The sequence below is a fragment of the Lepidochelys olivacea genome (genome assembly GCF_965140295.1).
Source record: "Lepidochelys olivacea isolate rLepOli2 genome assembly, chromosome: 19".
In the NCBI taxonomy this organism is placed as follows: Eukaryota; Metazoa; Chordata; order Testudines; family Cheloniidae; genus Lepidochelys; species Lepidochelys olivacea.
The window spans coordinates 276006-298540 of NC_140429.1; the positions used below are offsets into that span (position 1 = coordinate 276006).

General features: G+C 41.8%; 1 protein-coding gene across 1 annotated transcript in view; it reads left to right on the forward strand.

The window, feature by feature from the left end:
• The window catches only part of LOC311510238 (uncharacterized protein), a gene marked incomplete at its 3' end in the record, with an annotated part of 363491 nt that overhangs the window by 174216 nt on the left and 166740 nt on the right, over positions 1 to 22535 (forward strand). Inside the window, exon 2 of the mRNA XM_084609763.1 lies at positions 17189 to 17268. Within this exon, the coding sequence (XP_084465889.1) occupies positions 17189 to 17268 (80 nt within the window). The remainder of the gene's footprint in view (positions 1 to 17188; positions 17269 to 22535) is intronic.

A 22535-nucleotide genomic window follows, 5' to 3' on the forward strand; every position in this document is an offset into this window, starting at 1 on the left:
TTCACCCAGTTCTTGCATATCACTAAAGAACAACATTGATGCTCATCTTTAGAGGTCACAGACAAGTAATGGTTTGGTTTGCTGGGAGGCCAGCTACAGTTTCCAGATGGTGCAGTCCCATTTAGAGCATATTGCAGCAATCCAAGTTAAGGTAATCTAAGGTTACAAAGGCCTGAATCACTGTGATGAGGTCCACATACCTATGAAGAAAGGACCCAGCCTTCTTGACAGATGCAGGGGATTCAAAGCATATTTGGCAACCACTGCTACTTGGACATTCAGGCACAGATGGGAATCCAACAAGACGCCTAAACCATGTTTGAGTGTGTCTTAACCCCAACAAACCTACAGGCACTTCAGGAGTTAAAGTGCCTCATGGCTAAACAATATATATAAAATATTAATAGCCAAGCTGAATATTTATATTGTAACTGGAAACCTGTTCTGATTTCTCAAAATAAAAAACTAGGGACCAAATTCTCCTTAGATAAATATGTAAAATTCCCATTGCTCCCTGGGAGAAGGATTGACGGATTAGAAAATTTGTAGGCTTTTCCACCTGCAGTCCCAATTTACTAGCTGTGGCAACAGTAACATTCTCTTGGTTATGGTTATGTGTCTCTTCCTAGAATTCTTGTCTCTGAGAAACATTAAACATTCCCGGGTTTTGTTTTATTGTTATATTTGGGGATGGCGCAATACTAAACTCCAGCTATCAGCTCACAGACCTCTACGCTCTGAAGGTTCAGGGTGGCTTTAATAATTTTTGAGCTAATTTTCTTTGACTTGCACAGAATTTATCAGTAGATTTGAAGCTCCCTTTAAATGTGCAATTTTCTGTAGCCATCCAGGCTTGAAAGTTTCTTAAGGAGCTCCAAATGCTAAACCTTCTAAAATCAAAAGGAATGACTCAAAGGTCATTATTACCTCCAGAACATTGTGGTTCCTATTTTATTACTATTAAGTAGGATTTAGCTCTATTTTATTAAGGCTATTTTTACAGCCATGTTAGAGGTTAATGCATTTCCCACATAATCCACTGCCTTGCTTACTAAATGTTGAACTCATTAAAGCCAAGTAATACATAGTGAAATTTTCTAGATAAAGTGATATATTAAATACCTGTGAAGAGTTAAGGACTGAGAGTGTCTAAGAATTTTAATTGACAGGAAGGTGAGTGTAGTGGAACCTGCCCCAAATAGCCTTTGCAGTGTATTCTAAGGGAAAGGGGTTAGAGTCTGGACTACGCTGTTCTCTGGAGAACCCTGAAGGTGCCTTTGGAAAGGTGACACACCCGCCTAGTCAGAGGATGAGGATTATTTATGATTTGCATTTCGGTAGTGACCCAAAGCCCTAATCAGGATTGGTGCCCCATTGTGCTGGTGATACAAATACGCAGCAAGACAAGACTATGCCCCAAAGGTCTTGTACTCTAATATGAAAACAGACACGTGAGCGTGGCAAATAATTGGAGAGGAGGGGTGTTTATGGTGTGTCATCTCATATTTGCTCCTTAGCCACAAACAATTAGTGTCTGTAGGTGTCCCCAATTAGTGCAGAGATGTCTGTCTCCACATGTGCTAATTACAACAACAATGAATTTGGGCACAATGATCCCTTTCGCCTTGTGTCCCTCTCTGTCTCTTTTGTGAGATGGGATGATGCCCAGTTACCAGAAACTGGGATTGGATGACAGGGGATGAATCACTTGATAATTGCGCTGTTCTGTTAATTTCCTCTGTAGCATCTGGCACTGGTCACTGTCTGAAGACAGGATACTGGGCTAAATGAACCATTGGTCTGACTCAGTTTGGCCGTTCTTATGTTCTTCTGTTCTCTGGCCAGATCTAGAATATAGCACATCTCGTTGGTTTGGAGGCAACCACCAGACACTGGAATCTAGCCCTGTTTGTGAGCACGTGAGTGGAGTAGCTGTGCCAGTGAGGAACTGTTATCGTCTCTACATTTCAACTGTACAAAGTGCAAATGCTAAAGAATTAGGCATTGAAAGGGTTGGAAATTTGTGCGGTTCGTTAAATCCTTTTCTGGTCATCTGAACCTGAATTCAGAGGCATCCACATAGTGCTTTGAGGGTTATAAGAATTGAGACAGAACTGGTACATGAGAAATAATGAGCTTACCTCAGTGTACCTCTGGGGCAACTCACCCCACCACATAAAGGTTTTCACACTAAAGCAGAACATCATGTCTGCTGCAGTTTCTTATTACTTGTGACATGACATTACATTTCTGAACATTGTAATTTCATGTAACACAACGACCTAGTTTTAGAGTAAAAGCTAGAATACTGTGAATCTAAAAGTGTTTCTTGCCTAGTTTCCTGGGTTCTTTAAATGAAATACGAAACCTTAGTTTGTGTGACTAAGTGATGGTAAAACAGGAGTCCAGAGCTTGGCTTCTCTACTTTTCCCTAGTAGACTGAAAAGCTCACCAAAATGTTCTTGTGGCTGAGGCGAACGGTTTGTCTAAACACACTCACTAATCCTTGTCCAAGAATCCAATACATATATTTAGATTTTGATCTTAATAATAACACCTAGCTGTTACATAATACCTTTCATCAGGAGACCTTAAATGCTTTACCAAGAAGGTCAGTATCATCACCATTTTACAGTTGCGGAAACTGAGGTGAAGTGATTTGCACTAGATCATCTAGCAGGCTGGTGGCAGAGCTGGGACAAGAACCCAGGTCTCCTGAATTCTAGTTGAATGTGCTATCTAGTAGGCCACATTGCTTCTCACCCAAAGACTGCTCCTGACCCACCCATGTCCTCCAAAGCCCATAATAGCTTGGCCATTGGCAGACACTTTAAAAACACAAGAACAGGAGATAAAAAGTAAAAAATTGACTAAAGGATCCACTCCTCTTTCTCCCACACATCATTTGATCACTTGTCATGTCACCGGTGCATCTTATCTCCACTCCGCCCAACTTTCCTACTAGATGAAAATCCCACACTCCATTACCTCAGTCCCTGCCAATGCCTGTTCAGACATGTGGGCTTTGCAGTAAGCCCAGAAGATCAACAGAGTCATACAATCAACTGCTGTTGGGCAAATTCTGCCTTCTTGAGATGTGATTGAGGCCAGAATTTGGCCCTCGTATTGCACAGTGAAACACAACCCTTATGACGCAATGAAACTGTCCCTTTAAAATTCCAGTAGACAAAAAATATTAGACCTCAGAAAGGAGATATTCTCCTTTGTAGCTATGGGAAACCTGAACACTGTTACTCTCTTATGAGGCCAGCATCAAATTGTTTACAAATAGATAGATGGTTTGAAAAGGAACAGGAGAGTTTAATTAAGGAAATGCATGTGAAACAACTCTAGTAATTCAGAACATGCGGTTTCAGTGAACTTAAGTGCTAAATTGACATTCTTTTTTATTGAGACTATATACCCTGTCTGAACAGCTGGGCTCAGGAACAGTGATTAAAGAAGAGTCCATGAAGGTGCTGATGATTCACCTTCAAGCCCATCCATATTCCCTGGCATTTGATTTGGAACCTTCCTTTCTGATCAAGAGCACAGGCCTTGTGAAGGCAGTTTGAGAAAGGAGCCTAATCGCGTTCACAGCCTAACCCTTACATACGCTGCTGTGTCCTGAATGCCACCACTCTCCATATTTTCAGGCATCCAGTCTGCTGGGAGTAGAGCTTTGCTGAATGCGTATGATGACTGAGACCTGACCCGAATCTAGATTATCATCAGTCACTGGATTGTTTTTAGACTTGCCCGGATGATTTTAAAAATCCTTAGTAGGATCTGTTTTTATTCACGGATGTCTTACTAAGCCGTGTTCAATCCAGATGATCATGCACGAGCACCAACAGTCTTCTGCAGCCTCCACCATCAATCTTTAGGTCAGCAAGTGTTTGGACATTGGCATTGCTGGCCCAGAGTTTTGAGGCTGACACTTGCTCCTCCTGATCCATCTATGAAACAGTTCCTCTTTCCCAAATACTTTCTGTTTTAATCACTGTTTGGCTAGGAGTGGGCCTGCTCCCCCTCTTTAATGGTGTCATGCTACATTTCGCTTGGCTTTTCATATGGTGTATTTGATGGTTTAATTGTTGTTTGTGTGGTATTGGGTTATTTGCTGTGTCACAACGCCATGGCAGGGCCCGTATAAATATTTATCAAAATAATTAGAATACACAGGAAAGGGCCTGAATGTCTCTCTTATAGTAACTGCTAAGAGAAATTTGTGTTTTACACAAGCAAAATTGAGCAGTTATGCCACTATATAAATCCATATTATGCCCATGCCTTGAATACTGCATATGGTTCTGTTTACCCCATCTCAAAAAGATATATTAGAATTAGTAAAGGTAAAGAGAAGGGCTAAATAAATGATTAGGGGTCTGGAACGGCTGCCATATGGGGAGAGAGTAAAAAGCCTGGGACTGTTCAGCGTGGGAAAGAGACAGCTAAGGGGGGAGATGACCGAGGGCTATAAAATCATGGACGGTGTGGAGAAAGTGAATAGAGATGTTACTTATCCCTTCACATAACAGAAGAACTAGGGGTCACCTGATTTAAATCAATCTGCAGCAGGTTTAAAACAAGCAAAAGGAAACACTTCTTCACACAACGCACAGTCAACCTGTGGAACTTGTTGTCAGGGGATGTTGTGGAGGCTGAAAGTATAACTGAGTTCAGAAAAGAATTAGATAAATCCGATGATCATGATGGTCCCTTCTGACCTTATAGTCTGAGAGTCAAAATTAATGGAGGATAGGTGCATTAATGGCTCTTAGACAAGATGGTCAGGGATGCAATCCCATTTTCTGAGTGTCCCTAAATTTCCAACAGCCAGAAGCTAGGCCTGGACAACAGGGGTTGGATCATTCGAAATGCCCTGTCCTGTTCCTTCCCTTTAAAACATCTGGCACTGGCCACTATCAGAAGACAGGATACTGGGCTAGATGAACTATTTGTCTGACCCAGTATGGCTGTTTTTATATTCTTATGTTCTTACCCATTGATGAAAATAGAAAAGGAGTACTTGTGGCACCTTAGAGACTCACCAATTTATTAGAGCATTAGCTTTCGTGAGCTACAGCTCACTTCCTCAGATGCATATCGTGGAAACTGTGCTGCAGATCAAATCCGCACAGACAGAATATCCCAGGTCGGGGTTCCAGGGGTGTGTCTGTGCGGATTTGATCTTGTGCTTTTTCAGGAAGTTTCTTGAGCAAATGCTGTAGTTGCTTTTGGTAACTCTCAGTGGGATCATAGGGTAATGGCTTGTAGAAACTTGTGTTGGAGAGCTGCCGAGCAGCCTCTTGTTCATATTCTGACCTATTCATGATGACAACAGCACCTCCTTTGTCAGCCTTTTTGCTTATGATGTCAGAGTTGTCTGTCTACTACCCAAGATCCATAAACCTGGAAATCCTGGGCGACCCATCATCTCAGGCATTGGCACCCTGACAGCAGGATTGTCTGGCTATGTAGACTCCCTCCTCAGGCCCTACGCTACCAGCACTCCCAGCTACCTTCGAGACACCACTGACTTCCTGAGGAACTTCAATCCATCAGTGATCTTCCTGATAACACCATCCTGGCCACTATGGATGTAGAAGCCCTCTACACCAACATTCCACACAAAGATGGACTACAAGCCATCAAGAACACTATCCCCGATAATGTCACGGCTAACCTGGTGGCTGAACTTTGTGACTTTGTCCTTACCCATAACTATTTTACATTTGGGGACAATGTATACCTTCAGATCAGCGGCACTGCTATGGGTACCCGCATGGCCCCACAGTATGCCAACATTTTTATGGCCGATTTAGAACAACGCTTCCTCAGCTCTCGTCCCCTAAAGCCCCTACTCTACTTGCGCTATATTGATGACATCTTCATCATCTGGACCCATGGAAAAGAAGCCCTTGAGGAATTCCACCATGATTTCAACAACTTCTATCCCACCATCAACCTCAGCCTGGTCCAGTCCACACAAGAGATCCACTTCCTGGACACTACAGTGCTAATAAAGGATGGTCACATAAACACCACCCTATACCGGAAACCTACTGACCGCTATTCCTACCTACATGCCTCCAGCTTTTACCCTGACCACACCACACGATCCATCGTCTACAGCCAAGCTCTGCGATACAACCGCATTTGCTCCAACCCCTCAGACAGAGACAAACACCTACAAGATCTCTGTCAAGCTTTCTTACAACTACAATACCCATCTGCGGAAGTGAAGAAACAGATTGATAGAGCCAGAAGAGTTCCCAGAAGTTACCTACTACAGGACAGGCCTAACAAAGAAAATAACAGAACGCCACTAGCCGTCACCTTCAGCCCCCAACTAAAACCCCTCCAACGCATTATTAAGGATCTACAACCTATCCTAAAGGATGACCCAACACTCTCACAAATCTTGGGAGACAGGCCAGTCCTTGCCTACAGACAGCCCCGCAACCTGAAGCAAATACTCACCAACAACCACATACCACACAACAGAACCACTAACCCAGGAACTTATCCTTGCAACAAAGCCCGTTGCCAACTGTGCCCACATATCTATTCAGGGGACACCATCACAGGGCCTAATAACATCAGCCACACTATCAGAGGCTCGTTCACCTGCACATCCACCAATGTGATATATGCCATCATGTGCCAGCAATGCCCCTCTGCCATGTACATTGGTCAAACTGGACAGTCTCTACGTAAAAGAATAAATGGACACAAATCAGATGTCAAGTATTATAACATTCATAAACCAGTCGGAGAACACTTCAATCTCTCTGGTCACGCAATCACAGACATGAAGGTCGCTATCTTAAAACAAAAAAACTTCAAATCCAGACTCCAGCGAGAAACTGCTGAATTGGAATTCATTTGCAAATTGGATACTATTAATTTAGGCTTAAATAGAGACTGGGAATGGCTAAATCATTATGCAAGGTAGTCTCTTTCCCCTTGTTTTTTCCTACCCCCCCCCCCCGGGACGTTTTGGTTAAACTTGGATTTAAACTTGGAGAGTGGTCAGTTTGGATGAGCTATTGCCAGCAGGAGAGTGAGTTTGTGTGTGTGTGTGTGTGTGTATGGCGGTGGGGGGGTGAGAAAACCTGGATTTGTGCTGGAAATGGCCCACCTTGATTATCATGCACATTGTAGGGAGAGTGGTCACTTTGGATGAGCTATTACCAGCAGGATAGTGAGTTTGTGTGTGTGTGTTTTTTGGAGGGGGGTGAGAGAACCTGGATTTGTGCAGGAAATGGCCCACCTTGATTATCATGCACATTGTGTAGAGAGTTGTCACTTTGGATGGGCTATTACCAGCAGGATAGTGAGTTTGTGTGTGGGGGGGTGGAGTGTGAGAAAACCCGGATTTGTGCTGGAAATGGCCCAACTTGATGATCACTTTAGATAAGCTATTACCAGCAGGACAGTGGGGTGGGAGGAGGTATTGTTTCATATTCTCTGTGTATAAATAAAGTCTGCTGCAGTTTCCACGATATGCATCTGAGGAAGTGAGCTGTAGCTCATGAAAGCTCATGCTCAAATAAATTGGTTAGTCTCTAAGGTGCCACAAGTCCTCCTTTTCTTTCTATGAATGTTAGATAGTTTTGGAATTGCTATGGAGAATCCACATTAAGATTTTTTTTCAGTGGAGAGCAATCACCAGTGTCTGTCTGTCATCTCAGAAAACCAATGGCTGACACAGCAATTTGTAGAGCACCCATGACTTGTAGTATCTAAGCACCACAAAGCCTCTCTTCTGAAACTTCTATAACAGAAGATGCAAATTGCCCATAAATGATACTGAATGTTGTCAACTCTGTTGATGAAAATCATTCCAAAATTATTCGGAAGTGTCAGTGAGTTTCTGGTGTTGAACAAGGAGATAGAAAGGCAAGGTGTGTGTGTGTGTGTAAAATGTGCCCTTGTACCAGACACATTTGAAAAAGTGGTGTAAAGACAGTCTATGGTGAGCTAGAGTCAAAACAGAGGCAGCAACTGCCATGTTGATTTGGTCTAGAGTTCATACTGAAGATGCTTTGTAAAGACTGATAGCATCATCTCTTGGTGTATGACAAGATCTTTTAGTGTCTTGATTTTGTATTTGTCAGCCTTGTACTGCTTGACTTGCTTCATTTACTTTTATGGCAGTGCTTGTGTTATTGAATTAAGTGATAATAACACTGTTGTGCTGTTTTATGAGGCAATAATCCAGTTCCTGAGTGTGGAATCAACGAGGCCAAAGACTGTGTAGTTAATCCTGATAAAGCAACTGGATTATTGCTGAGTAAAGCAGGGCTGTGGTCCTGTTAGCACTTTTTACAACTGCTTCAAAAAGATGTAATATAACTGAGAGAAACAGCTGGGGAGTGACAGGGATAAGCAGGCTAGGGGTGTTGGGAAAGGGATGGGGAGGCTGGGGTTCTCAAGCAGAGAGTCAGATTACACACCAGAATCATTCCAGTTCATTCTTCTGTGTCACCCACTGGTGAGGAGTTAAAGATCTGGAAAAGTTCAGGGACCTTTAACACGTGGATGAATTTGATGATGAGATCAGGGAAGTCCCCCAAATTAATATCCACAATATTCCTCCTGCCATGGGGGACAGGTGCTGAGAGCCTACTTCCAGAGGGTAAAGTTTCAATTGGCAGGTCACAAAATGAAGGCACCTGGATTAAGAACCCATCAAGTCTTCTTATCCCATGAGAGACGTGAAAAAGCTGAGCACAAAGAGGGTTCAGCGGCCATTTTCTCACCTTTCCCACCTTTAAATCTGCTGTGCCAGACTGCTTGGGCACAAAATAAAGGAGAGGGGAGGGAAGCTAACAAGAAATATGCTCTGGGTGCAGGAAGTGAACACATTTTATCAGCGAGGGATGGACATTGAAGAATCTAGCACTGAGTTACCACAGTGAGGGCATGTTGATATCTAGATAAATAGTTCAGGTCCTGTGATTGACACCAGTGAGTTTAGATTAATAGATGCATAGATTCTAAGGCCAGAAAGGGCCATTATGATCATCTAGTTTAGGGAAAACTCCCAGATTGAGGGCAAGATTCTACTGCACTTACCTGAGGTTTTCATAGTATGTTACATGGCTCCATGGCCTATGACTCTAACTTAGTGTTTTTCAGGGTCATTAGCGAAGTCAGAAGAAACTAATATTTCATACAGACAATTTTTTGTTTATATTTCTCTGTATAGCGTGCACTGAAATGCAAGTATAATATTTATATTCCAAATGATTTATTTTATAATTATATGGTAAACATGAGAAAGTAAGCAATTTTTCAGTAATAGTGTGCTGTGACACTTTGTATTTTTATGTCTGATTTTGTAAGCAAGTCGTTTTTAAGTGAGGTGAAACTTGGGGGTATGGAAGACAAATCAGACTCCTGAAGGGGGGTACAGTAGTCTGGAAAGGTTGAGAGCCACTGTCCTAAACTCATTCCAAGTTTGCAAATGTTCATGATTTATAAAGATGTTAATGGCCCATATAGTCTTCCATTCAACTCAGAGGGCTTCACATGTGCAGGCCAAAGGGAAGGAAATGTTTTTAAACATCAGACTGTAAATATTGAAAGGGTATAATGAGTTACCATGTGGTTAGGCTTTTACGGAAGAGCTAGTCCTTTAGAATTATTTCTCTAAGGAGTCCTGGGGTTCTCAGAACAGTTCTCTCAATCTGAGTGCTCAAGGAATAGTTTTATAACCTGGGATTGGGTGAAGGAGTCATCACACATAAATATCAACAGTGCACAAAAAACCTACTGTGTTCACTTTTAATACTTTTTGCAATGGCAGCACAATATATCTACGCTGTATGGAGAAGGCCAATGTGCAGCCCCTATCCTCCCACCACTCCCAGGTAAGGCATGACAAATTCTTAAGTGCATTGCAGACTTCCCCAGTTGCTAAGCATGATAACAAGTGATTCTGGAATTGTAATACATTGGGGAGAATTGCATCTTAATGGTTCTTGCTCTCCTGCTCCAATCTCAGTTGATTAGTGTCTGGAGAGTAGAGAGGTATCATGTGTGGCTGAAGACTTGTTGGAGATTTCCAATACTGATTATATTTCCTTGTTGTCAGGGTTTGCTTCTGTATTTATAAAAAGGGCATGGTAAATGTTGTAAAGGATTTCAATACTGTGTGTGTGTGTGTGTGTGTAAATAAAACACGCACAATTTAGATATTTCTTTCTAAGTATTCATTTATTGATGATGTCAGCTGGCAGGCTAAGGTCAAATACCTGTATTCTCATGGTAAAATCTGGTAGTCTCTTACAATCTACACAATCATTTACCATTATGTCACGAGTACACTGCATGGGAACATGTGACTGAGGTCTTGAGAGGAATGCAATAACTAGTCTTGTAAGGATTTGATTTTTATCAGTAAATACCAGTTTCACCATGTACACACACACTGACAAAAAATAGTCCCAGAGCTACTTATCAAAATTTTCAGATAGGCAAAGTAAGAAAAATGCTGCTTGAGAACTTATTAGAGTTTGATTTAAGGATATTTGCATTATATATTTTCATGTGATATTGAGAATTTGTGTTTTAACAATTATAAAGCTTTAACTTTTTGAATCTCAATGTCTGTCATTAAATAATTATCAAACCCACCCCATAATTTCCCACAACTGAAAATTTAAATTAAAATTTTAAAAATACTTAAAAATGAGCATGGATATTATCTGTCAAAATTATTTTTAAAAATGGAATTCTGCCAAGCCTTGTGATGATGCTTCGGAGTTCCTAATGCAGGTATCTCAGTGGGCACTTCTATATCTGACACATTGTTACAGATGCAGTGCATGAAATTTGGAAGATATTGAAACAGACAGGCACCTTCTACTGCAGGACCATAAAAACGGAAAGATTAACAGGGACCCAGTGAACATGAGGTGGCTGGTGCTGATTATATTCAAAGATGCATTAGCACAACCCATATGATATGTATATTTGCATTAAAGCCCTTTGTTTCTGTCTCATAGAATTTGCTCTGATTGTCCCTGGGGTAGGTGGAGTGGGGACAATGCTTATGCCAGTACTGAACCCAGTCACGTTACTTCAATATCCCCCAGGAGTCAGTAGGTAAAAGAGATTTACTTTCAGTTCCTGGCCAAGCATGGAAGGGACAGTGCTGTTCTGCTCAGTTTGGTATGATGGAGAGACCATTTCCCTGTTCCTTATAATAGCTTGTGTTGCTGCTGTTATAGCTCTGCTGTGCATTGTGAAGTTATTCTGCAGCTACCAGTTCTTCTTTTTGCTTTTGATAGTTAATAAAGCTTTTTATTGAACAGTCAATGAACAAAAAGGGAAAAGAGGAAAATGACTAATCTTTAAAAGCCTCAACTAGCATCAGTGTGTGTGTTTGTGGCTCTCCTGGCAGAATTCCTCATGTGGCAGTTGGCACAGTTACTGAAAGCCAAAGGAAGAGAAAATAAAGCACAAGAGAACTGCAAAGTTGATTTAAAAAATAGGGCTTCAGCTTATTTTTAGTAAATAAAATCCAACGGAGTATGATTCAGAGAGTCTCATTTTCTGGGGAAAGAATATAGTTTTCAGAAATTCACTAAGTTTAGAGGCAACATCTCGGTGGTGGGGCCTTTAGAAAGAAATCCTGAGCTATTCCCAAAGGGTTCAGTGTGGTTGTGGTGTCTTGGCAAAATAATTGGAAGAGCTAACAGAAACATGCTTGCATAATGCAGGGCCCCTCAGGCCAGTGCCCCAACAACACTGTAATTAAATCCACATCTGCTTCTGCAGTAGCTTGCCCAAAAAATAAGCAGCCAATCAGAATCTGTTAATGGGCATATTAATGAAGCCAATAGAGCAGTATTCAAGAGGGACAAGGATTTATTATTCTTGCTCTTTACATTTTAAAGGTGCAGAATATCTCATTTCTAGGCATTATATCAATAATGTAGAGTCTTCTATGAGCAATAACAGACGAATAGGGCACTTTTCATCTGGTAGATAATGTAGTCAAAGTGGAGTTGATTCTAGCTCACAATGAAAATTTGTCATCTTAAAAGATCAACATATTTTTGTTTCTGATGAGAATATATTTTTAAACTCTCTTGGAAATCTGTTTTCTAAAGGGAGGGGAGAACAAAGTGCAATTAGCTAGGATAGCTTTTTAGCCTTTTTAAACCAAAACAGAAGCTTTCTTCACCTTTGCACAGGATATGGTCTAATAACTGTATATTTTGTATATTCAATTACTAGTGTGGGGTTTGGGTTCAATAAACAAAAGCCAGGAGAGAGACTATTTAAAAGGCTGCAATGCCGTTGCCAACTGTGCCCACATATCTATTCAGGAGACACCATCACAGGGCCTAATCACATCAGCCACACTATCAGAGGCTCGTTCACCTGCACATCCACCAATGCGATATATGCCATCATGTGCCAGCAATGCCCCTCTGCCATGTACATTGGTCAAACTGGACAGTCTCTACGTAAAAGAATAAATAGACACAAATCAGATGTCAAGAATTTTATAACATTCATAAACCAGTCAGAGAACACTCCAATCTCTCTGGTCACGCAATTACAGACATGAAAGTCGCTATTTTACAACAAAAAAACTTCAAATCCAGACTCCAGTGAGAAACTGCTGAATTGGAATTCATTTGCAAATTGGATACAATTAGCTTAGGCTTGAATAGAGACTGGGAGTGGCTAAGTCATTATACAAGGTAGCCTATTTCTCCTTGTTTTTTCCTACCCTTCTTCCCCCAGACGTTCTTGTTAAACCCTGGATTTGTGCTGGAAATGGCCCACCTTGATTATCATACACATTGTAAGGAGAGTGATCACTTTAGATAAGCTATTACCAGCAGGAGAGTGGGGTGGGAGGAGGTATTTTTTCATGCTTTGTGTGTATATAAAAAGATCTTCTACACTTTCCACAGTATGCATCCGATGAAGTGAGCTGTAGCTCACGAAAGCTTATGCTCAAATAAATTGGTTAGTCTCTAAGGTGCCACAAATACTCCTTTTCTTTTTGTGAATACAGACTAACACGGCTGTTACTCTGAAAATGCCATTTCTAACTCTTTCCTTTGTGCCTATGTATGCCAGCAAAAACGGTAAAATCACCCACTTGGGCAGACTCCTGAAGAACCTCTGTGCACATTCCCTAGGGTGAGAACACTTCCTGGTTTTGGGGACTGTAAATATATCCCTAATTGCACTTTGATTATGTTGTTAGTGTTTGTTTAATGTTTAACCTACTGTTTCCCACTCTGGCTTTCTTGCCTTCATTCCATAAATTACCCTCTGCATTAGACACTCCCTCCTTCTCTTCCTTTACTCAGTAATGCCCTCTCCTGTTTTGAAGCCCTCCTTAAAACTCTTTTAATCCAAGGCCTAGCAATGATGATCCACAAATTACTGATTATTTACACAAATTCAAACTAACCTGAGAGGTGGAAAGCAGAACCTGTTGGAAAGCCTAACCACTAACCTGTGTTTCATTTTTGCTTGTCTATGAGGTCTGTCTCATTTCAGTTTGTAAGCTACTTCAAGTTAGGAATGGTGTTTTACCATCGGTTTGTACAGCACCAAGCAGGTGCTCAGCAAATAAATAAAAATACATTATTCTAATAACATTAACTCAAAAATGTAGTGGGCACTTCGACCTGAGCATTAGTGAAAGAGGCTGAGCAGCTGTATACATAAACGTATCATAGACTCAGAGACACAATAGTGGGGGGCAGAAATAGTCTCTGCTGCAAATGGAATAGAGCCATTTTATGACAGTGATGGGGGCTATGTAAGTACCTAGACATAGAAAAGCCCCCAGAGCATCCAGTTGGGCCCTCCTCATTTTATAGGACTGCTCACCACCATTTCCTTAGTTGTCTTGCCTAACTTGTTCATGAATCTCTGCAGTGCTGGTGGCTTGACCAATTTCCATGACAAATCTGTTTCACTGTCCAGTTGTGCTGTTAAGTATTTTTCCTAATGTTGAGCCTAATTTATTCTTTACGTAGCTTCATGTCACTGTATGGCTCCATGTTATTGTCTTGATACAACTCAGATAGCCAGTTGCAGGGATTCTCAAGCTTTTCATAGTGTGGATGCATCCTGTGGATCGTACTGCAATGGTTCATCCCATCCTGTTTAGAATCACAGAATATCCTTGTGGCAACTACAGCAACTACTTCCATGGAAAAAACAACATCAGGAAAATATTTAATCTAATTTTAGCTGGTTTAAATGGGATTGAGCAGCTGGGAACAAGGAGCAGAGGCAGCACCATGTCACTAATCAGCTCTCTGTGGGCCATCAGCAAGTGCTCCACAAACTACAACTGGTCCCTGGACCATAGTTTACGAACTGCTGGTTCTATTCGATTCACACCTATTTAAAGTCTCTTCTTCCATTTACATGACTCTCACTATGGTGAGAACTCCCCATCCATGAGAGGACAGGTTTTTTTGGAACTTACACAAAATGCATCATGTACTCTGTACTCTGAGGGTCCTGGGGAAGGCATTCACAAAGACATTGCAGCAAAGAATGAAGAGGTATGTGGAAGAGGTGCTTGCAGAGGAACAGGCCAGATTTAGACCAGGACAAAGTACAATAGATACACTATTTGAATTAAAATAGGTGTCAGAGAAGTACATAGAATACAACCAAACCTATTACAACAACTTTATAGACTTCAAACAGGCTTTTGATAGCATTTGGCAGAAAGGGTTATGGCAAGTTATACATACATGGCAATACATACCACAGTGCAAGAAATAGAGGAAGACAACAGACATGTTGGATAGACACAGTGAACAATGACATAGAACAAAAAGGTTAAAAAGTGAATGGAGCTGTGAAGCTGGTACAAGATAAAAAGCGGTGGAAAGTCTTCATTCATCCACATCATCGCTGTTGAGCTGGCAGACAAGAAATTAAAGAAGACTACGCACGTTCACTCCAGTGATATCTTCTATATCAATTGTGACAGGATTGGGCCAGATGGCTCTAGGAGAGTAATAGAAGGCAGATATATTAGCCCCAGGCTAAGTAGGTCCCTTTTCCCTGGGTAAGGTAAAAGGGAAGGTTCCAGAACAATCAGAAACCTTCTGGAGACAATTAAGACAGGCTGATTAGAACACCTGCAGCCAATGAAGAAGCTGCTAGAATCAATTAAGGCAGGCTAATCAGGGCACCTGGGTTTTAAAAAGGAGCTCACTTCAGTTTGTGGTGTGCGTGTGAGGAGCTGGGAGCAAGAGGCACTAGGAGCTGAGAGTGAGAACACGGACTGTTGGAGGACTGAGGTGTACAAGCATTATCAGACACCAGGAGGAAGGTCCTATGGTGAGGATAAAGAAGGTGTTGGGAGGAGGCCATGGGGATGTAGCCCAGGGAGTTGTAGCTGTCGCACAGCTGTTCCAGGAGTCACTCTAGACAGCTGCATTCCACAGGGCCCTCGGCTGGAACCCGGAGTAGAGGGCGGGCCCGGGTTCCCCCCAAATCCTCCCAACTCCTGGTCAGACACAGGAGGAGTCAACCTGGACTGTGGGTTCAGAAAAATGGCCAAGCTGAGGGCTGCCGTGAAGCTCCAAGGCAAGCAAATCCGCCAATAAGCACAAGACCCACCAAGGTAGAGCAGGAACTTTGTCGCACAATATATTTTAACTCAAGTTTTAAAATACATATTATGTAACTGATGGACTAAAAAGGTCAGCTGAATTTGCAGTGTAGACTATTCTAAAAATGCCAAACGGTTAGGTAGAGACTAGAGAATCTGTCAGATCACAGCAGTTACCAGAACTTTGTTCAGTGGCACAACTTTTTATGACAAATCGTCAGACAGATTTTGGTCTATTGCTTTTGAAAATTATTTGAAGAAAATGTTTCCCCTTCAAACTTTGCTGGCTCATACATCCCAGTATCAGAAGAAAGGAGAGGAGAGGCCATAGCAGAAAGATTGGCCACATTGTGGTATATATTGTAACACACTGAAAATATTACTACTCTTTATTAATAACAATACTTACTGATGGAATGGGACTTCCGGGGTTGGGTCTTTAGTCTGTTATGGCTGTAGCTAAAGACAACAGAGCTATATATTCACTGCATTTCTTGGAATCTTTGCTAAGGGTCTGCTTTGCCTCTATTGAAACTCCTGGCAAAACTCCCAATGACTTCAATGCGAGCAGAATTGTCCCCAGTCAGTTAATGTTTGTTCAGGGATTGACAATTATAAAATCTAACTTTATTCACACTTTATTGAATATCTGCCGTTCAGATTCAATCCCAGGTTTAGTTCTGAGTTTCCAAGATCCTGCTCCGAAGTGTCATCTCAGGATTTTATTAGGAAGCTTCTTCATCCATTTGTTCTAAGTCAGTGGTTCTCGGGGGGGGCGGGCGCAGAGGAACATTTGGGGTGGGTGGCAGGGCTGGGGCAGCCCCCATGGGGGGCAGGGAGGGAGTGCTACCCTTTCAGCCCCACTCTGCCCCCCAGACCAGCTCCTCCTTCAACCCTGTTCAGCCCCCAGTCCTGTGTTGCCTCCAGGCCCAGCTCTGCCCTCACAGCAGCTCTGACCCCAGCTGCAGCTCATGTCCCTCATTCCCTCTTTGTCCCCAGCTCCCCCTTCATCCCAGGCTCTGCTGCTGAGGGAGCCCTCGCTGCGCCGTAATGCGGTAGGGGAGGGGGTGGACAGATCCCACAGATTCGGTGGCAAGAGGGAGGATGTGACAGGAAAAGTGTGAGCACCACTGTTCTAAGTGAAATTATCTGTCAGTTAAATAATACAGATGTGCCACAAAGCTAGGTGAAACTCGGATACATTGAGTGTAAACAAAAAACAAAAAAAAAGGGCGGGGGGGAAACCCATAGCTGGAAATTCAGATGCTAAATCCAATTGGGAACTGAGACCAAAGGATTTAGAACTCACCCGGCCGAACTTGGTGGTAGCAGCAGTTAACTTTCAGAAGTCCTGTTCCTGTCAAGTTGGTGACCGCACATTTCTTATAAGTGCTCCTTGTGTCTGCAGACTCTGAAATGCCTAAACATGTAAATTAGAGACCATGAGGGCTCCACTTACGAAATAATACATTAATATCAGGGACATTTTAAGGAGGAGGGTTGAAAATTTTTATTTTTTAACTCTTCCTTTTTGTTTATTCATTTCTTCTTGTGTAGGATGCTAGATCCTAGTAAGGACTCAGGCTTACTGAAGAGGAAATTTTGCATCGAGAGAAATGGGAACAGCAAGGAGAAAGGTAATTTTCTTGGACAAAAAAATCTTTGCCCGAAAGCTCTCTCCCATTCCTCAGACAGAGACCTTATGGGGGCTTTCCTCATGTGTACAGCTGCATGTTACAGCAACTCGTGTAGCATAAAAGCAGCATGTAACCTATTCACTGGCTAAGAGGGAGTTTTTGCAACTCCTAAAGCTTTCCCAGTAGAGAGAAACAGTTAAAACAGCAGTGTAAAATAGTGCTATTGAGACCCACCTTCAGCTGGAATCTCAAAAATTTTGTGGCAGAGGATGTATTTCACAGTACTGATCTTGCAGCAGTAAAATAGGGAAGTATGTTTGGTTTTGTTTTTAAAAATGTTTTTATTACAGATTTTAAGGTGTTAGAGTAGATTCTGTATTATGGACCACAAGATACTCACAAAATTTAATTGCATCTTTGTGTTCGTAAATATAAAACTGCATAACCCTTCAAGCATTGAAGATATTACATTAGTCTTATGTAACTTTTGTGTGTGTGCACACATGCTGCATTTATACAGTGCCTGATGTACTAGGATTTGCACACACCTGCCTCTCTGACACATACTTCCCTGACTTGCATATGTGCATGGGTCCTCAGACTTGTACACACATGCTTTAAAAATTTAAATGAATATTAGATGAAGCTACATTCTTTGGTGCCTTACAATAAATGCCTAATGTATTATAGAATATTTTATTACTAACCTGTTTGTAAATTGTACAACATATGTCATTGTAAGGCAAGAGCATTCTGTGTTGGTATTGTTAAGACAATGACTGTGAACATTTAGTGAAGATTTTAAGTAATTAAAAAGTGTATTCTCCAGTATCATGTGTTTTATAATTAAATATGTAGTTTAGCAGTAGAGTTTTGGTATAAAGTGTGTCTAACCAGAACATTCTCCTTCCCTGTTGTTATAAAAAGCTCCTGGAGGTGGTGCCATTTAACAAATACATCATCCAGGGATGCTGATCTGTCAGCATACTCCAGCTGAGCTACTAATAGCATTGCTGAGGTGCAGAGCTGACCATAAACTGCATCAGTTATAGGTAGGCAACTGCAGAGCCAATAAGTGCACTGGGAAATGCTTAATAAATTACTAAAAGGAAGCTGGTTTCAGATTCGCAGCCGTTTTAGTCTGTATTCGCAAAAAGAAAAGGAGGAGTTGTGGCACCTTAGAGACTAACCAATTTATTTGAGCATAAGCTTTCGTGTGCATCCGATGAAGTGAGCTGTAGCTAACGAAAGCTTATGCTCAAATAAATTGGTTAGTCTCTAAAGTGCCACAAGTACTCCTTTTCTTTAAAAGGAAGCTGAGCCTCCTGCAATGAGTGCAACACACAGTAGACTGTTCACTGCAACTACCACCATGGTCTTGTTGCTGTTGGAAGGTCCCCACAAAAGGCAATGCTATGTGTACTTGGTGCAGAATTCAGAGGACTCCAATGGGGAGAAAGTGCTTTATATCTTGTGTAGCTCAGGAATCTATTTCAAAACAATGTTAAACTGTGGCATTTCTGAGCCCCTTATGGGGTGGTAACTGCAAAATGGGATCATTTGTGGCTCTGGCAATTTGGGCTCAGAGATTTCACAACTATTTCCATTCTATTTCACTGCATACACGTTTCACCTTTTGTTTAAATAGTTTACTCCTCTCCTCGCCCCCCAACTGTCAAGTCAGAGTGGAAACAGGATGGGAACTGGATTTACAGTGTGTCACAGGGACTCTTGTACACAGGTATCACAGAGAAGACCCTCCCAAGTTGTCAATAGTATTCTTAAACTCCAGTTGTTGTCATTACCTTTGTGCTGGACTTCATGGCATTCAGAGAGTGTAGAACCTCTATGCAGGTCGCCTGCACAATTTATCATTTTTGCACCAGCCCTGAAGGCAGGGTCCTCTGGAAATGAAAGAGGGAGGGCAGGGGTGTGAGTCAGTATTTGAACAGTAATTTTTAATTTTATTTTCTGCATTGTGTGATGCAGGGAAGGTCTCTCACTCTCATTATGCGTTCAGACTGTTGCTGTTTCTTGCTCCCATTGGAAAGCACACTCTGGAATCAGGTGGAGTCAGCTCCCTGGCAGAGTTCAATGCATACTATTTTTACATTTAAGAGAGACTGAGTATCTAAAAAAAGTAAGACACAGCCACAATATTGAACAGCAAGGATACTGTCCAAAGGAAGCCATAGAACTGCACAGGCTCTCCACAAATGGTGAAATTAGACTGTAAATTGTGCAGGCAGACCCCTTTACTATATGTACAATAAGCCTTCAGTCCTGACTGGAGCCCCTATGTGTTACTGCAATGCAAGAATTAATAATAATGATGCTAAGGGTCATATCGCTTACTTTTGGAGGTGGTGAGCTGAAACTGAAGGCAGAATAGAGCAGAGAGTTGGCATAAGAGCACTTCCAAGAAGCTTTTGGACCTACTTCCAATAGTTATCCCCTGATTTCTTTCCTTTTTTAAGGAATGACATCTGATATCTCCATTACCCACATTTTTGGACAGTGTATGCTTCTGCCAAAGAGATCAATTATGGTGCTTACACAAAATGAACAAAGAAAAGAAAAGGCATGGAAAAGTCAACTCCATGTGAAATACAGGAGGAAGATTCTGCTTACCCCACTGCTCTCTGTCTGTGTTTCAAGGTTTCCTGACTCAGTTCCAAAGATCCCTCTCCTTCCTCCTTTGTTTCCGTCTCAACCACCTGTGCCCCTCAATTCTGCAAAGTTGAGTTATCAACTAACTATTTCAGGTAAAGTCTGCTGCAGTTTCCACGGCATACATCTGATGAAGTGAGCTGTAGCTCACGAAAGCTCATGCTCAAATAAATTGGTTAGTCTCTAAGGTGCCACAAGTACTCCTTTTCTTATTTCAGGTAAGTTTATGCTTCCATACTTCCCTTTTTGTCCTGCTCTTGTGGCTGCCTGTTTGCTATCTTGTCCCTCTCTGTTGGGCATATTGGACATTCCTTCAGTTACCAGCTCATTTCTTTCTATATTTCCATGTTTGTGTTTTGTTAACATTTTCCCTTCTTGCTTGTATGTCATCACTCTAGCAGCTGTCGTTTCCTCCCTGCCCACACATCAACTTATTTTAGCTGCTTATGCCTTCTTCTCTGCTGTCTTCCCTTATGGAAACAATAACATATGTAGTGAATCAAGCAATCTTTAAACACTCTAAACTTATTAGAATGCATATTTTTCATAAAAGTTCTGTATAGACTGGATCCCTGAAAGGTCTGCTTGACTCTTGACCCCCAAAATATAATGTAAACTGTCCCTTTCTCCAGCAGTGTGTATTTCTGAATCATCAGGGTTGGAACTCATCTGTTTAGATGTCACTAAGCTCCTCTATATAGACACAATTCTGTTTCAATTGCAAACTTTATCAGGCCTTCAAGATTAGGCTCTTAATTCCTCCTTGAAATGATGAATTTGTATGTCATGTCACCTCTCTGTGTCTGTTTCCCCATCTGTAAAATGAAGATGCTGCTTGTCTATTTCTTGTGGACTTTGTGTGGTTTAAATCATTAATGTTTGTAAAAAACTTTGAGATATTATAGAAGGGCACAGGATCGCTATAAGATATCAGCCTTCAAGAGTCAAAGTCATCAGTACAGAACAGCATTATGAGCCAGATCATACCTCTGAATAGGCTTTCCTGCCTATGGGCTCAGAAACTCAGCCACTTTCCACTCAATTTCCTTTGTAGCCTTCCATCAGGGTGGGATTTGCCTCCATCTTCCTCCTCAAGGACTGGCAGGGGTTTCAGCCCCCAAACTCCATTGGTCTTTGGAGTTCCTAGGGCATCCCCAATAAGCCAGTATCCCCAGATCCTGTCCTATGGAAGTGATCACTTCGCATAGGGGGAACCAGTATAAAGGAATGCCAGCAGGATCTTGGAATGAATTGTGATTTCTGTTTCTGAATCATAAAGAACAAATGGTATCTCCACAGCATGATGTGCAATCAGGGCTGCTTCAATGAGCTGCTGTACTGTAGCAGGGGATGGACATCTCCATGGCAATGTATTAGCCTTACTCCTGGCAGTGTAGTACAGACAGCTTCCTTAGTGGTAGCTAATGTCAAATGTGACTGAATAGTTTTATTGATAATTACCAGAAAGTTGAACTTACAAATGTAGAATTATTACCAAAAAAACTGCATTCAAAAATAAAACAATATAAAATTTTAGAGCCTGCAAGTCCACTCAGTCCTATTTCTTGTTCAGCCAGTTGCTCAGACAAACCAGTTTCTTTACATTTGCAGGAGATAGTGCTGCCCGCTTCTTGTTTATAGTGTCACTTGAAAACAAGAACAGGCATTCGCATGGCACTGTTGTAGCCGGCATTGCAAGATATTTGTGTGTCAGATGCGCTAAAGATTCATATGTCCCTTCATGATTCAACCACCATTCCAGAGCACGTGTGTCTATGCTGATGACTGGTTCTGCTCGATAACAATCCAAAGCAGAGCGGACCAACGCATGTTAATTTTCATTATGTGAATCAGATGCTACCAGCAGAAGGTTGATTTTCTTTTTTGGTGGTTCAGGTTCTGTAGTTTCCACATCAGAGTGTTGCTCTTTTAAGACTTCTGAAAACATGGTCCACACCTCGTCCCTCTTAGATTTCGGAAGACACTTAAGATTCTTAAACCTTGGGTCGAGTAATGTAGCTATCTTTAGAAATCTCACATTGGTATCTTCTTTGCATTTTGTCAAATTTGCAGTGAAAGTGTTCTTAAAATGAAAAGGAGTACTTGTGGCACCTTAGAGACTTACCAATTTATTTGAGCATGAGCTTTCATGAGCTACAGCTCACTTCATCGGATGCATACTGTGGAAACTGCAGAAGACATTATATACAGACAGAGACCATGAAACAATACCTCCTCCCACCCCACTGTCCTGCTGGTAATAGCTTATCTAAAGTGATCATCAAGTTGGGCCATTTCCAGCACAAATCCAGGTTTTCTCACCCTCCGCCCCCCCCCCCCCATACAAACTCACTCTCCTGCTGGTAATAGCCCATCCAAAGTGACCACTCTCCCTACAATGTGTATGATAATCAAGGTGGGCCATTTCCTGCACAAATCCAGGTTCTCTCACGCCCCCCACCCCCATACACACACAAGCTCACTCTCCTGCTGGTAATAGCTCATCCAAAGTGACCACTCTCCCTACAATGTGCATGATAATCAAGGTGGGCCATTTCCAGCACAAATCCAGGCTTTCTCACCCCCCCCCCCCCCGG